The sequence below is a fragment of the Apteryx rowi genome, unplaced genomic scaffold (genome assembly GCF_003343035.1).
Source record: "Apteryx rowi isolate R43461 unplaced genomic scaffold, aptRow1 scaffold_983, whole genome shotgun sequence".
Classification (NCBI taxonomy): Eukaryota; Metazoa; Chordata; class Aves; order Apterygiformes; family Apterygidae; genus Apteryx; species Apteryx rowi.
In genome coordinates, this window is record NW_020451297.1 from 75,635 (window position 1) to 90,449 (window position 14,815).

Below are 14,815 nucleotides of genomic sequence, written 5' to 3' on the forward strand. Positions count from 1 at the left end.
ATAATTTAGTGTCTTTACAGTAAAATATAATGATTCATTGCCATTAACAATTACTTCATACAGATTGAGGATTTATGTTGAAGCTATGGAAATACAATTTACTTTTTATCACAGTTGCTGAGGGTTTGTTGGCATGTTTTAGGATCACGGAAAAATGTACTGCTTGACTTCCCCCACTCGTGCCTTATGAATAATCACTGCCTGCGGAATAATGCTGCATGGGGAAACGTACACCCTCTTCAGCAGGTACTCTTCTATACTTTTCTTTAAAATAGTTCAATTAGGTTGGTTTCCCTATTCTTCAGCAACACCAGAACACTCCCCCAAAACCCTGCCATGAAAACTTTATGAAAATTCTTTTGAATGACCTTTAAGTAAGAAAAAGAGCACAAAAAGCAGAAAAATAAAAACAATCGTGCCTGATTTGGAACTTGCCTGACAGTTCAGGAGGAGGGAGAGACTGCCTTTTTGGTTTAGAAAATACTTGTTCAGTGCTTGCTTGCCTAGCTAACATCCTCTCAAACAGGTTCCTACTTTAACCTTTTACCTGGACATTGCAAAGAAAGATGGGCTGCATCTCCACCCTCACAGCCTGTGTTATACATGTGCGCTCAGATGGAGGAAAGGGGTCCAACAGAAAGCTATCTGAGTACTTTCAGCCATTTGCTTCCTCTGTTAATTTAGTGAATTCATATGATGAATGAGTAATATGATATTGGGAAAGTGTGGATCATGTACATGTTCATTTCCAAATGCTCATAGACTTGCGCTTTTAGAAATAAAAAGTTTATTTGGGGAAGAGCAGTTGAACCTACTTGCAGTTGCAACTTGTTAAATTAATGTTGATGTGAATATCACAATTATTCATTTATAAAGTTATGAACTAAATCTCTTAAATGCATGATGAAAGATGTTATTATGGAAGATGGTTTCCAAATGGGAATAATATACGGAAATTAAGAGTTTGTGAGGTATTTAGATAAATTACTGAGAAGGGACCACATCTAGAGAGTATACAGTAAAGACCACTTCAGAGAAAAAAAAAAAAAGAGAAAAGCATAGATCAGGCTTATGTTTTCTTAACCAAATTTTCTTTGAAAAAAAGAAAGCCACTACAAAGTATTTTATTTCACCTACCTGAATATTTATTTGAGGTAATATGTCCAGCAGTAACTCCTGCAGTCTTTAAAGGTAGTTCAGAGCTCTTTTCTAACTACTACTTTAAGAAGTTTTCCAACTCTAATAAAGAAATAAAATAGGCAAAAATGGTGTTTAACTACATAATGTTCAATTTCATACGATAAACATTAAATAAGACATGTGTACCCCTTTATTTTGACCACCAAAATATTTACTGTCACCCTACTCACAGATGAATACAGTTGTTAACTAGAAGGTGTTCAAAACTAAAAAATTAATTTAATAATACAACAAGAAAAGAAATACTCTTTCAGAATTTTCCTAACAAAAGGGCAAAAAATGACCATCTGCAGTGATGTAACAACTATGAAATCTGAACAAATTACTTTTGGTATACAGAAATTCTTGTAGGAAATTGTCTTCTGATGACGAGAGAAAATAATTTCTGAACAGATCTCTTGCTTGCTTGTGGTTACAAATCCTTTTGACTTGAGGTTAATACATGCTGTCTTAGCTGAGAAGCTAAAAGTTATTTGATGTGACCTTCTCATATTTAGTAGATTACTGTGGGTTACAAACATATATTATGAAATATTTTCAGCTGAATTAAATGTATGGTTTAAAAAAAAAAAATCCTGGAAAAGATTCAGAGAAGACATGTTAATTCAGAGGTATTTTATTCCAAAATTCTTATCACCAGAATCAACATAATACTTACAATAACATTTCTCAAATTGTTTGTCCAATCATATTTTAAAATTGAATACATATATATAAAAATATAACCTAATAAAATCATTTTAACTTTGAATTAGGATGAAAAGAATGAGCTGAAAAGAAAACCATAGCTTAACAGCTATATTTGATATCAATACAAAATTACTGTGCTACAATAGCCACATATTTCTTTGCAAGATTTATATTTTAATAACAATAAGGTGACTTCAAATGTGTATTGCTCTCTTTAAATGTACCGAAGGCCTTTGAAACAAGTTCATAGTTGCTGAAAATATTCCCATCTGTTTTATTAATATATATCTTACATGACTAAGAAACCCAAAATGCAGCATCTTGTTAGTAAGTTAATTTTCTGCTTACGCAAACAATGCTATACTAATTTAATGCACGAGCAAAAATCCATGCAAAAAATTCYACTATTAAGAAATAAACTGTTACATTTTCAAAGTATTTGTATCATAACAAACATACGTTTCCTTCGTGGACTAGAAAGGGCCACTTAAACCTGAAAATGTTTTTTGCAGACTCAAATGCTACATTAAATCTTCATATACTTTGCAAAAGCCAAGAGTCAAGTTAGTCAATATTAATACAAAAGATTTGGAGGTCAACGCATATAAGCCTAAATTTCCTTTGTTATGATTTTTAATGAAAAAATACGCTGAAATTCTAAATAGCATAATCATATGAAACAGTAGTAGCACTACAGACTCAAAGCCATTATTATAGAGTCTCTAGTCAAATTTTCCACAGTGGACTTAAAGAACGTTGTACCAATTCTTAATAACTCAAGAGTTAGTAATAGATAAGCTTTAGAATATACATCATGTCTCACCCAATGTGGGTGATCAAAAACTTTCTACAGCATTCATTTGTCACCTCAATTTAATACACTGGTTTTGTTAATGTCCCTAAAAATATCGACCACTGCCAGTCAACAAATGCTACAGCCCTTATTAGACAAACAAAAATTAACAAACAACTTGGCAATGAATTAGATCCGATCATAATGTTATATTGCACTTGGGAATTAAAAGCTAGRGATTCAGTACCAAAGAGTTCAGGTCCCACTGAAGTCAATGAGAATTATCGGAGCTCAGCATGTGATCATGCTCCCAAGTGTGGCATTTCTTCGTGATAGGAGGCTACCAACAACCAAGCTAATGAGTTCCTCCTACCTCAAAAACACACAAATGAAAAAAACCCTTCTTTGCAGAAGGCTCCACAGATCTGCAGGCTGCCACCTTCCTTCTCATTTGGGATTTCCACTTTCCTTTTAAAGTCCTTGTTTTTTTCTCATTAACAGTCAGCAGCATTGAACACAAAGGGCCTAATTCAAAGCCAGTTGAAATTAATGTCAAGTTTTCCATGGCTTCATTAAACTATAGAATAGCCTCAGCCTGGACTGAAGGCAAAAGCCAACTAGATTTTCACTGGGCTAATGCTACCCTGTGACTATTTGTAAGGGTGTGAAAAAAAAAAAAAAACACAGCACCTATGCCAGGATAACCATCAGCAGACCAGAATGTTGCAAAAATCTATTCTCTCATTCCCGCAAATGATAGCCATGCTGGAAGTCTTCTCTCACTCTTCAGGAACAGTTGCACAGGTCATGGCATTTTTCTGAACACAGATCTATTGCTATACTGCTTTGAAAGTGCAACATGAATCCTTCAAAGCACCAAGGAGCTGAATACAGCTGAAATATTTTCAAAATATACCTGTGAAAGTTTACCATGAAGACTATTTAAGCATGCACACAATTTTAGAAAGTACTAAGTATTAAAGATGTTTGCTTGGAATTTATAAAGAAGGGAAAAATATTACAAACTTTCTTAAAGTTTCATAAGCATTATGTGAATCAAAGATCAATGTGTAAATCAAAATTTTAAACAGAAAAGTGGGACATATATAATCCATAAACTCGATACTAACATCTGTGAATATTTCTCAAAGATTTCAGCTTATGTTGATAAATGTATTCCATGTTTGACTTTGCAGTCATGCTTAAGAATGAATCCAGATTTTGGTAGTGTTTCTTGAAAGAAATGTAAACGTATAAAATAGGTTCGTCTCTTTACATTTTCTAAATATTGTCAAATATAGTACCAGATAATACACATTTTGCAATATAAATCACCTTTTAATATGCATCATGAGATGCTGCAATAATTGCAAACTGGACTAGTTATAGAATTTTGTAATTCATTTATAAAAGATCTAGCTCTTTAAAAGGTTTCCATAGAGTAAAATTACATAATTGCTGCTTTTATATACATAAAGCTATGTTTATGTAAGATAACTCTCAAAAGAGGACTAAGTCAATTATCTATTACCATACTTGCATTTTATTATACTTGCAGTATGCATCTTACGCACATCAGTTTTGACTTAGGGGCATTCATTTCACTCCAAAATACATTTTTAAAGGTTTCTTTAAGTTTCAACATCACTAAAATATTTGCTATAAGAATGTATCAATGCCTGTAAGCTACTGGGAAATCTATAGTAACACAAGTGCGTATATATTCTGTAATCTTATTGCCAAATCTAGAATGTAAAACCAAAGATTCCCCTTCATCCTCATCCCCATTCAGAAAAGCATTCTGTTCAGAATCTCTCCTAAACTCAAATGTAATATTAAACTGAATTTGGGGTGTTATGTCTGTGTTTAAGTAACCTGTATGCTGTAATTGCCTATGCTACTGSGTTTTGTTTTGTTTTTTTAAACTAATTAAACTGGAAATTAGTAGACATAGAGAAGCCATTATTTTCTAGTAGAATGTAAGAAAATAAAAATCACTTAAATAAGTCTTACTTTACGTAATTTCAATACACAGAAGGAACTTTCCAGAGCTACAGCAGTTGTACCAATAAAATGTACCTTTTTATCCTGAAACCCAGCAAAAAGTTTCCAGTTGCCACAGTAAAATTAAGATGTAGTTAGCACTGACATTAACAAGGCTGTAGTACCCCTTCCATGTGAGCCAAAGGGATCTTGACCATGCTTTTTCTTTCCATCTCCTTATAATGCCTAGACATGCAAGTAGTCTAATGAAATTCAAGTCAACACAGTGTGTACATGTAACAAAAGCACACACACAAGAGTTAGAGCTTTTACCTGTCTACTGACAGTGTCTTACACCTCTTAACTTACTAAGATTAAGACAGTAAAAACAATCCTCTCGCATATAGATAATCAATTGGCAACGTATGTGAACTAAAAGCCTAGAAGCCTGTGAAATGAACCTATGTTTTATAAAAGTCCCATTTTGAGGCAAGGATCAAAGCCTGACTCCTGAGTCTCTACTATATTAGTAGTAACAATACTAGAAGTAAAGACAAGAATGAAACCTTGACCACACTGAAGACCTTGAAAATTCAGTGGAACCAGAATTTTGCCTTGTGCCCTCTCATATAAACTAAACTTAAAAAAAAGTCTAAAACAAAAACACATAAATGGATAAATATGCAAGCCTATATCTGAAGTACAAACTGGCTCCCACATTAACTTTGTGCTGTCTCTCTTAATGACTCAAATGCCATCACAGTTCAGTGAAAAAGAGTGGACTTAACATTGAAAGTCATTTGAGGATTTTAAATCTCAGAAAGTATGCAGAAATGGAAGTTGAATTGAACCGTTCATTTCAGATAATTTTGGGTTTACTGAGCATTGCAGTATTTATGGGAGAGATACAGCTTTGGGAAAAAAAAAAAAAACAAAAAACACACACACAACACACAATACTAAACCAAACCAAAACGAGTTTTTGTCCCTCTAAGAGTTTGTTAACATAGAAACCACTCTGGTATAATTATAGTAGAAGCCTTCCTTTCTGTAGGTGGCTGCATTTAAGGAGTTTATAATGTAGTTTATTCTTTTTTTTGAATGGAGAATAAACAGATCTCAAATAAGGTAGGTCTACTCTAAGATTTCTGCAGCACAGCTACATGTGGTTACAAGCCAACTAACCTCCTAACAGTTACATGGTTACCAAAATGCATATAGGCCACCTTCTTCTGTTCTTTCATAAGTATAAGAGGCTTCATTTTACTGGACCAATACTAAGGGAAGTAAGATAAGAAAGATTTAAACCCTTGGCTTTAACTCACTGAAGTTTAGTACATTTAAAAGCCAACAATGAAACAGAAAATACTTAGTGTCTTTTCTGGTAATGGGGTCTTTTGTGCAAGATAAATATTTAACAAGCCAAATCAACCTTTGCTAATCAACCCCTTTCATGTTGCTGGCTACACTCTGCTTCATTGACAAGTGGCAGGGCAGGGGCGAGTGCTGCTGAAGTATTGATGTAATCTAGATACATTTGGCTGGCAGATAGCATAGTTTAAACAGTCTCTGTAGTACTCAATCCTGCACTTGGACAAGGTAAACTACAGAACGTGTGAATTATTAGCAGCTTCCCCAGGGTGCGTCAGGTAACTTGTCACAAACATTCCCTCTACTGTTTTGCCAGAGAGGGAAGTTCAACCCAAGAAAACTCAACTTTAAGCCCTGTGGAGGTTTGATCTGTGGGCATAAAAGCTATAGGTTTTCACATCAGACATGTCTTTTGGCAGCTGGAGTCCAACATCTTGTCCCTGGCAGTACCTGAATGGATCCACGCTGCCAAGAATTCTGTGGGACATATCTATCCTGCTCCATGGAAATACTCATACTCAGCACAGTCTTTGGATCTTGCCCTGCATCTTTTCACTAGGTYCCCTAGAGAGTACAACATCCCCAGCTTTCTCCCTCTCACTTCCGTTTCTATAGCCTCGATCTCTAAGGTAAGGGACCTAGGATCGGGAGAGCAGTATCCGTGAAGTCCAGAGGGGAAACAGGAGACTGTGCAGAACAGCAAGACCCCGGGGACAGATGACTAGGCAGAAAGGGGAACTGGGATGCAGAAGAAATCAGATGCTAATGATTCCACTGAATAATCTCTTTTGTATTTTTTGAGCAAGAGGAAATAATCATCAGCAGAATTAATGGGTCAAAGAATACTCTTCAGCTTTGTAAAACAAGCTACACTCGTTTTTGTGCAACTAGCTTTCATGAGCTAGGAAATTAAGTGTAGTGTACTACAACAAAAATCCATCAAAACATGTAGTCCAGCAAGTATCTATGGAAGCTGCTGGCTTAAAGAGTATAAATGAAATCTGTGTAGGAATTCATGTAAAGCCAGTCTGTGAATCGAAAAAAGATGTCTCCTAATCCCAATAAGCAAAATCATAGCTCTATGTATTATTTAAATTTCTTACACACAAATCAGTGCATAYGCATTAGTCCCATGTGTCAACATGATTAATACAAAAGGGAGGATTTATATATATTGCTCTTATTTTGCAGGTGCTGATACCTTTTGACATCAGCAGCAGTGCAGTCATGAGTGTTTTTTCCTTAAGAGGGAAACCAATACTTGTAACTACGATGTAGGCTTTTTAAAGTTTCAGAATGTCTTACAGATAAAACTCTGCTTAAGCTTCTGACGTTCCTTCCCCATTCTCATGGGGTTGCAGTTGTTCTCTTTCTTGTTCTTCCTGAGGTGGTCTCACACGTTTGAAGAAGCCCATCTGTAATTTGGAGAACAACAAAGAAATTGTGTGACTCTGCTTTTCAAAATATAGGCCCTTCCTTTATCCTTCTCACTGCTTCTTCACCAGATCCTGTTATATTTTTCTTTTTCCATATTTTAGTCCTCCAAAACCAATAAATACCAACTGAAAAAATTAAACCGAGTACTTCAGCACAATCACAGACATCATCTTTTATTCAACTTCTTCCCAACAAAGCTGAATTTTTTTTTAAATGTATCCAAAAAGTCAAYAGATTCAGATGATTAGGGAACCAAGGTATTTCTGCAATTTGCTTGTACTATTTKAAGTAATACATCACTAGTAGGGGAAAGGAAAAGAAAACAACACAAAACCAAACATTACAGCACTTACCCTGTACATAACAAGCACTAGAACAGCCAAGAGCAATAATCCTGCTAGGACAGCCAGAATTATAACCCACACTGGCACAGGCATAGGCTGTGGTTGAATGCCCCATGTAATATTTGTGGTAACCTAATAGAAAAACACAATAAATCACATTTTGCACAGCCATGACAGAGTGAGTTCATTCATGCAGTTTAAGAAGTACATATTTAAAAAGTACATGCTATAATGTTTTAAATAATCCTAATCCAGCACCAATTAATTTTTCTCTCCAATGTGAGTATACAGCTACAGACTAATAGAAAATGCATGATGGCATAAAGGCTTTATTGACCCAAATTTAATAGGAATTTCAAATTAGTTAAAATTATGGGAYTTTTTGAAGTCAGTGATAGCATGGCAGTATGTATTCTGTAATGTTTGATGATTTTCAGTACATGTATAGGATTTTGGAAATGTTTGAGAAATAAACAAAAATAATTTAGGACTTTTCCTTCTTTCTTAAAAGGCAGTATTCCTCAAAACAAAAATCAACTCCACAAGGCTTAGGAGGTAAAAAATAGTAAATAATATGCATTAGAAACCATATTCAAAAATAAGCAATCACTATTCTTTTTCAACCCCCTTCTTAAGATCTTTTATAATAAAGTGCCTACTAAAAACTTCTAATTTGACAGCCCCATGGAATGGCCCATTTCTTTCTTTCTGTCTGCACCCTGTCTCCTTTCTCTTGGAAATTCTTAGGACACAGATTGCCTTTTTGTTTCATGTTCATACAGCGCTTTATATAATATGAACACGGTCCATTATGCAAGCTCTATGTGCTGTTACAATAGATGAAAATTTTCAAGTCAAATATTTCTCTAACAAGGGCATTAACAAGAAAATTAGTACTGTTTTCCATCACTTCTTTTTCTGTTGGATCAATTAAGGCTTTAAAGCTCCAAATAGTCCATGGCTGAACTCTAGTTTTAACGCAAAACATTTTATTTTACCCTCAATTATACAACTGAAAATAATATATGAATCAAACAGTTCATAAAACTGGCACTAAACCAAGTCACAAGCAGCTATTCAGCAACAAATCTATCCCACTGAATAAGAAAATAAATCTAAATATTTATCTTTACTATTCTTTATTGCTGTATTAATTTCAAAGTAATGATGTATGCTAACTCAAGCTAAACATAAATAACTTACTATTGTAGAATTGTGGATATCTTCAAAGGAAAGGTTCTTATAAGGGAACTCTATAACATTGAACGAAGCAGATGATTTGAGAGAATAAGAGTGATTCTGATTTTCTTTCTGTGTGAGAAAAAAAATTAGTATTGCGTATGGCTGTAAAATTACTTCTTGTGTTTCTGAAGCAGGGACAGACTACACACAGGCACTCACATTCATAAAAGTTTGGGTCCACAGGCGAGATTTTAAATACAATATCGCACTCTTTCCCCTTTCCAGGTGGCCAACTTGACAGACTATCTTTAAACAATCAGCAGTTCCACAGCCCTGTGTATAAAAATAGGAAGAACATTGCAACGATAAGTATCTTTGAAGAGTCATCAATAGCATTACTTTCTCATAAACATATTTCATTATCCTATTTTCTAGGCAGGATAGAGCACCATAAACTATTAAAGTGTATCAAGTAAAACCCAGTATTAAATAATTACTTGTAGTAGTCCATAAGTGTGCATTCAAAAAAAAGTATTATGTGAGCCAATTTTAACTTTTGGATCCCAAAGCTGAAAGCCTTAGTCCTAATGCTCCACCTTAACTCCAAAGCATTTCTCTCAGCTGCTTGCCCATCCTGCCCTGCCCAAAGCAGGGGAGCTCATTTCTGCAAGTGCAGTTACAAAAGATAGTGATACAGTAATGTATTTACTTTGTATTACAGATTATTTCCAGTCTTGTGTGGAAAGAGGAGGGACAGGTCCTCCATGTACCTGCGGGCAGAATATCCACTTATCAGCAAGGAAGTGCATTCCTGAAATCAGCTGTAATTTGTAGCTAAGATGATTGCAACACTTACCTATTTTGTCCCAGTTATCCTCTTTTATCCCACTTCCCCCACCAAACTATCACTTTTCCAATTCAGAGAAAGCACAATATAGAAGACCCTGACACTGAATGAAGTGCTCAGCTTGGCCTTTTTTTTTTTTTTTTTTTTGAAGGACATAAAACTAATAACAGCACAAAACTGTAGGCATATGCACTAGTAGGTAGCATAGTGCCTCATTAGCTGACTACCTTGAGGAAAACTGACACATGCTGGGGGGGTGGGGGGGAAAATAATCATACCTCCAGAGCATATGACTTTTTGTCTATTATTCTTTCGAATACAGAAAAAAACCTAAAACATGTTTTCTGAAATGATGCTGCCTCTCACGGAGCTCTCATCTCTTCATTAAAAAAAACAAAAAACTTGTAATCGACATATCAACCTTCAAAGCTTACCAAAGTATGCACATCTCCCTCAATGGCAGTTACATCCCTTCGACCGATACGATGATCGCGATTATCTTCCCTATTAAGTGTTTCATTCTTATCCTCATCTTTAGAAGCAGAAATCTAGGATACACCAAGCAAACCCAAATAACTGATAATTCTTGCATTTAGATACCCATAAACTTCAAAGTTAAACTACTAGGTCAAGAAAATATATACCTGATCAGGTTTCTCTGTTTCTATCTTAGCTAATGTTTGCAATTCTTCAGAACCTGGCTTCATCTACAGCTGTAATTAAAATGTTATTTGCTGCCTTTTCTAGATCATTGATGCAAATTTCTCATGAGATCTAATGCAGAGTCTTAAGTATCCTAACTCTCTTTCAAATCAAAACTTTTTCATTTGTTTATAGCCCATACACCAGTTCAATCAGTAAAGTGTTTTTCATTTTCATGTGTAGAAAGAACATAAAAATACTCTTAAACCATGGTAAAAATGTGAATTTTGCAATCTTCTATTAAACATTTTTCCACAACATTTCAAAGTTTTTAACTCTGAAAAAAATAGCACTAGTATGATACCAATGTACCACATAYTGATATACATGTGTGCACATGTACAGACACACACACACAAATTCTTTTAGGAGGGTCTTGAAACAGAATACAGTAGGTTTCATAAATTATTTCAGTAATTCCTTAAAAATTTCCAATGTCAAATTGCAAATTTACATATGAGATTAGGCAGAGCCAAGCTAATTTTCCTCTACATAAGAAATTTATAAGAAAACTTGTAAGAGAGTTGTAAAAGTATATTATTACAACTCATATAGCAAAAGCACGGGAAGTTTATATCTGTACCTACACTGAAGATGTTTTCTGATTATCAAAGATGTATAATACAAAATAATAATTTTCTTCTAGGAAATAAATCCAAGAAAATTTACACAAACAACCTAGAAGTGTTTGGAATGTTTTTGTTCAAGACCAGGTAATTCCATTGCTTCCGATTTAAAACTCCTACAGTATAGTTTTCAAGAAGAAAACAGAAGGAAATGAGACATAAATCTATCTCTGGGTGGACAATCTGTTGTTTACCTTTTACGTCACTGCCATACACATTGACAAGTACTGTCACACAATGCAATCACTCTCCTTAGCAACAGGTGAAAACCTAACTCGGACAGTGTTAAATATTCTCTCAGGGATTTGGGTATTTTTAGTGCGTTTCCAAATAAATACACATCATTCCACTCAAACAAAAAGAAATTCCTGTTTACCTTAATTTTCAATGGGTTGATCTCCATATCAGAAGTGCAGTTCATGGGACCATCAATTTCATACTGAACAATATACAATAGTGTATAGTTTTTATATTTGTAAGGCCATTGTAGCGTCATCATCACCTTACTGAAAGCACTTGGGCCATTGTTTCTCAGCTGATGATGAAAATAAAATTAATGGACATGAAAACCAATGTCACATTCTTTGTTAATGCACTTAGAGTGGTTAGTTTATATTTGAGCCATAAACGGCACTGAAGGTAAGACTGCTTATCACAATAGCATCAACACTTCTACTTAAAATGGAAACTAAACTAAGTCCCCCAACAGGAAAAACTTAAAATTACTTTTCTAATTTGGTAAAAATTACTTTCAAGAAAATGTATGGGAACAACTTTTTGCTTTGAAGAAATGTAATTTTTGTTTTGTAGCATACTGCATGAAATCACAGCCACTGTATGTCTCAGCCAAGATAATGAGCACAGCTACATATGTCCATAATTTTCTTTAGATAAGTTGCATCTTACAAGTTATAGAACAACTTTAACTCTTATTATTCACACAGCGCTCTCAATAAGTTTTGCTTAATTAAACAATCGAGATTAAAGCTGTGATCATTCTTTTAAAGAAATTTTAAACACTTAAATTTTCAAGGCAAAAGACTTGTGATAACAATTCAGAATAGTTGGAATGCAAATAAGGATCCTGAATATTTTATACCATGAGTCATTTTCTGAGTTCAAGTTATTTCAAATATTTAATCTAGATTTCAAAGGGCTAGAAAAATCTTACAGACAATAAAATACGCATAATGATGTAAAATATCACAGTGACTTCTATTTGGCTGCTCTTGCTACACTAATTGCAGGCATTCTCACCCTTCTTGGAAATACCAATGACTGACCCAGTATAAAAAGTCTTTGTTTCTATGCAAGAACAAAATAGAGAAAAGAATGACTATTGACTCCATAGAAAGCTATGCCAAAAGATTTTTTTCTTTTATTTGTCACAGAACTGACATTGACATTAGTAGTGATTGCATACCTCATAGATGTGCTGAACTAGAGGCCCTATATCATCTTCTGTTTCTGGATTTTCCTTGGGCTGCCAATTTGCAATAGGAAGGAATATGTGATCAGGAGACGACACACTAAACAGTGGAGTGAACAAGTAGTTATTATCAAGAATGAAACATTAGATGCAATCTTTTGAACATCTCAAAAAACGAAACATGCCTAAAATAGGATCTCCAATTTTTCATCCACTGTATTTAAAAACAGAAAGAACAGAGGTGAATGGCTTGTATATTAAATGTTTAATTTTCTTTCCTCTGTGAAAAGATAAGCCTCATATTTGTTTAAATTTTTTTTTTTTCCTTTCTTAGACTTGGGATTCATCTTACWATATCCAGTAAAACATCAATAGAATTTTAAGATACTTAGATGTCACCAAGAAAACTTACAGCATGAAATATTTCAATAATGAAAAATATTGATGTGACCATTTGATCAGTATGATCACAAGAATAATTAAACATGCGCTGAAAACAGTGAAGCAAGCAATAATACTTTTCAGTAGTTCCCCTCTCACAACTCTCAAAAATATTAACCAAATTATATCACAAGGAACAAATAATGAATGCAGTGGAAATTTAAGAAAATGATGACTCAGGAATCTGAGTTAACCAGCTAAGCAAGAGGATTGTATAGTTTTTAGGTATGAAGTGTAGATTTCTAATAAGTAGAAGTAATGAAGGTAATGGAGTCATTACACTATTAATACTGTGCTTAAGACTGAAGAAGGTGAAGCCACTGCAAACTTATCTTTAGCAGGATTTTCAACTTCGGTTTTAGAAAATGTTTGGAGATTTTTGGATGTAAACCCAGACAGTTTGTGGAGGAGGAAAGCAATGTGGAGAAATGTGTGTGACATTGCAAAAATGAGGGGTCATTTTTTTTTCTTCTAGAAAGAGCTCTAATAAAAAAAGCAAAACACTAATTTTGGAAACCATTTCATAATTAAGATTTGAAAGTCCACAAGCTGACTAGCAATAATCACATTTTCTCTATGATTAAAACTTCCCTAAGGCTTCCTGAAAACTTACACAGACAGACCTGAACGTTTATTGAATTATAAAGATTAAAAAGAAAAAAGAAAAAAAAGCAAAGCTCACTTGAGAAAAAGACATTTAAAATCAGTATCAATGCTTACCCTCTAATTTCAACAGCTGCTAAAATGGCAAGGTCAACCTGATAGGATGTTACTGGACTTAGATTGTCATACAGATTGGAACTGCAGAGAAAATAAATTAATTTGTTTAAGGTAGCAAACAACTGAGTATTTTTTTTATACATATATATATATATATAAATAATTGTAAGTAACATCATAGCATGACTCCTGAGCCACTGTAGGAAAGCAAATAATCTAAAAACTAAGGAGTACATATTCTGTTGCAATACTTTCTCACTTAAATGCATGACAATCCTACTCTCAGTGCAATTCTGCGTTCCCTCAGCAGAGGGGAATCAATATATGACATAAAGCGGCTGCTGACTCTGCTCCTTAGCTGTGGCATATAAGGAAATTCAAATGCCAGTGCTGTGGGGCAGCACCAGCTCTACAGCTAGCACGGCCTTACAGTCCACTTCAGAGCACCTGTTTTGCCCAGGGGCTTACGTGGCCTCCAAGTAGTCCCATGGCAGAAAAGTATGCTAGGGCTATTTTTGCCTACCCCTCTTCATAATTTCTCAAAACAGTAAATGAATATAGTTAAGGTCCAATTCCCACACTTTAGACCTATCAAGAGATGTGACAGATATTAAAGCAGTTAGAAACAGTTGGACATAAATTCTTTTGGACTTATTTTATAAGCAGAGAATCAGAAATATAAAGAACACTCCTGCTCCCCTTGCTGAGAAGCTGGGACCTCCTTAGCCACATCCCATTCTGTCAACCAAACCATACCATTTTGTTTAGAAAGGTCTTCTCAAATCCTCTATTTTCTTCACTGCTGCTGTAATCAAAGAAATACATGCAACAATGTTTCTTCCTGACCTGTAAATACCTCATCCTTTCAGAGACTAAAGTTGTTCTGCTAGGAATTAAGACAGCTTTGGAAATCCAGCTTTGCGAGTTTAAGACAACTAGCACGATCTTTAGAACCTTTTTAAGATAATACCTTGATAATACCTGTCACTATAAACTGTGATTACCATGTTTGATTGCATCACTGTTCTTGTGTTCAGAGACTGTTACTTA

The 14,815-nt window shown here is 34.5% G+C and overlaps 1 protein-coding gene across 7 annotated transcripts in view; it reads right to left on the reverse strand.

Moving 5' to 3' along the window:
* Positions 1-1,800: 1,800 nt before the first annotated feature.
* ITGAV (integrin subunit alpha V) overlaps positions 1,801-14,815 on the reverse strand; it is a 48,022-nt gene continuing 35,007 nt past the window's right edge. The window contains exons 22-30 of one of the 7 annotated variants that reach the window (XR_003251806.1): positions 13,766-13,846; positions 12,599-12,704; positions 11,552-11,710; positions 10,282-10,395; positions 9,220-9,333; positions 9,022-9,129; positions 7,828-7,950; positions 7,239-7,452; positions 1,801-4,912 (exon numbers count right to left, since the gene is read on the reverse strand). Coding sequence is in view for 5 of the 7 variants with exons in the window: in XM_026055103.1 (XP_025910888.1) it covers positions 7,357-7,452; positions 7,828-7,950; positions 9,022-9,129; positions 9,220-9,333; positions 10,282-10,395; positions 11,552-11,710; positions 12,599-12,704; positions 13,766-13,846 (901 nt within the window). In the remaining 2 variants the exon portion in view is untranslated. Of the gene's footprint in view, positions 7,453-7,827; positions 7,951-9,021; positions 9,130-9,219; positions 9,334-9,709; positions 9,771-10,281; positions 10,396-11,551; positions 11,711-12,598; positions 12,705-13,765; positions 13,847-14,815 lie in introns of those variants that run through there. The other 6 variants (XR_003251807.1, XM_026055103.1, XM_026055102.1 and 3 more) reach the window with 6 other exon arrangements.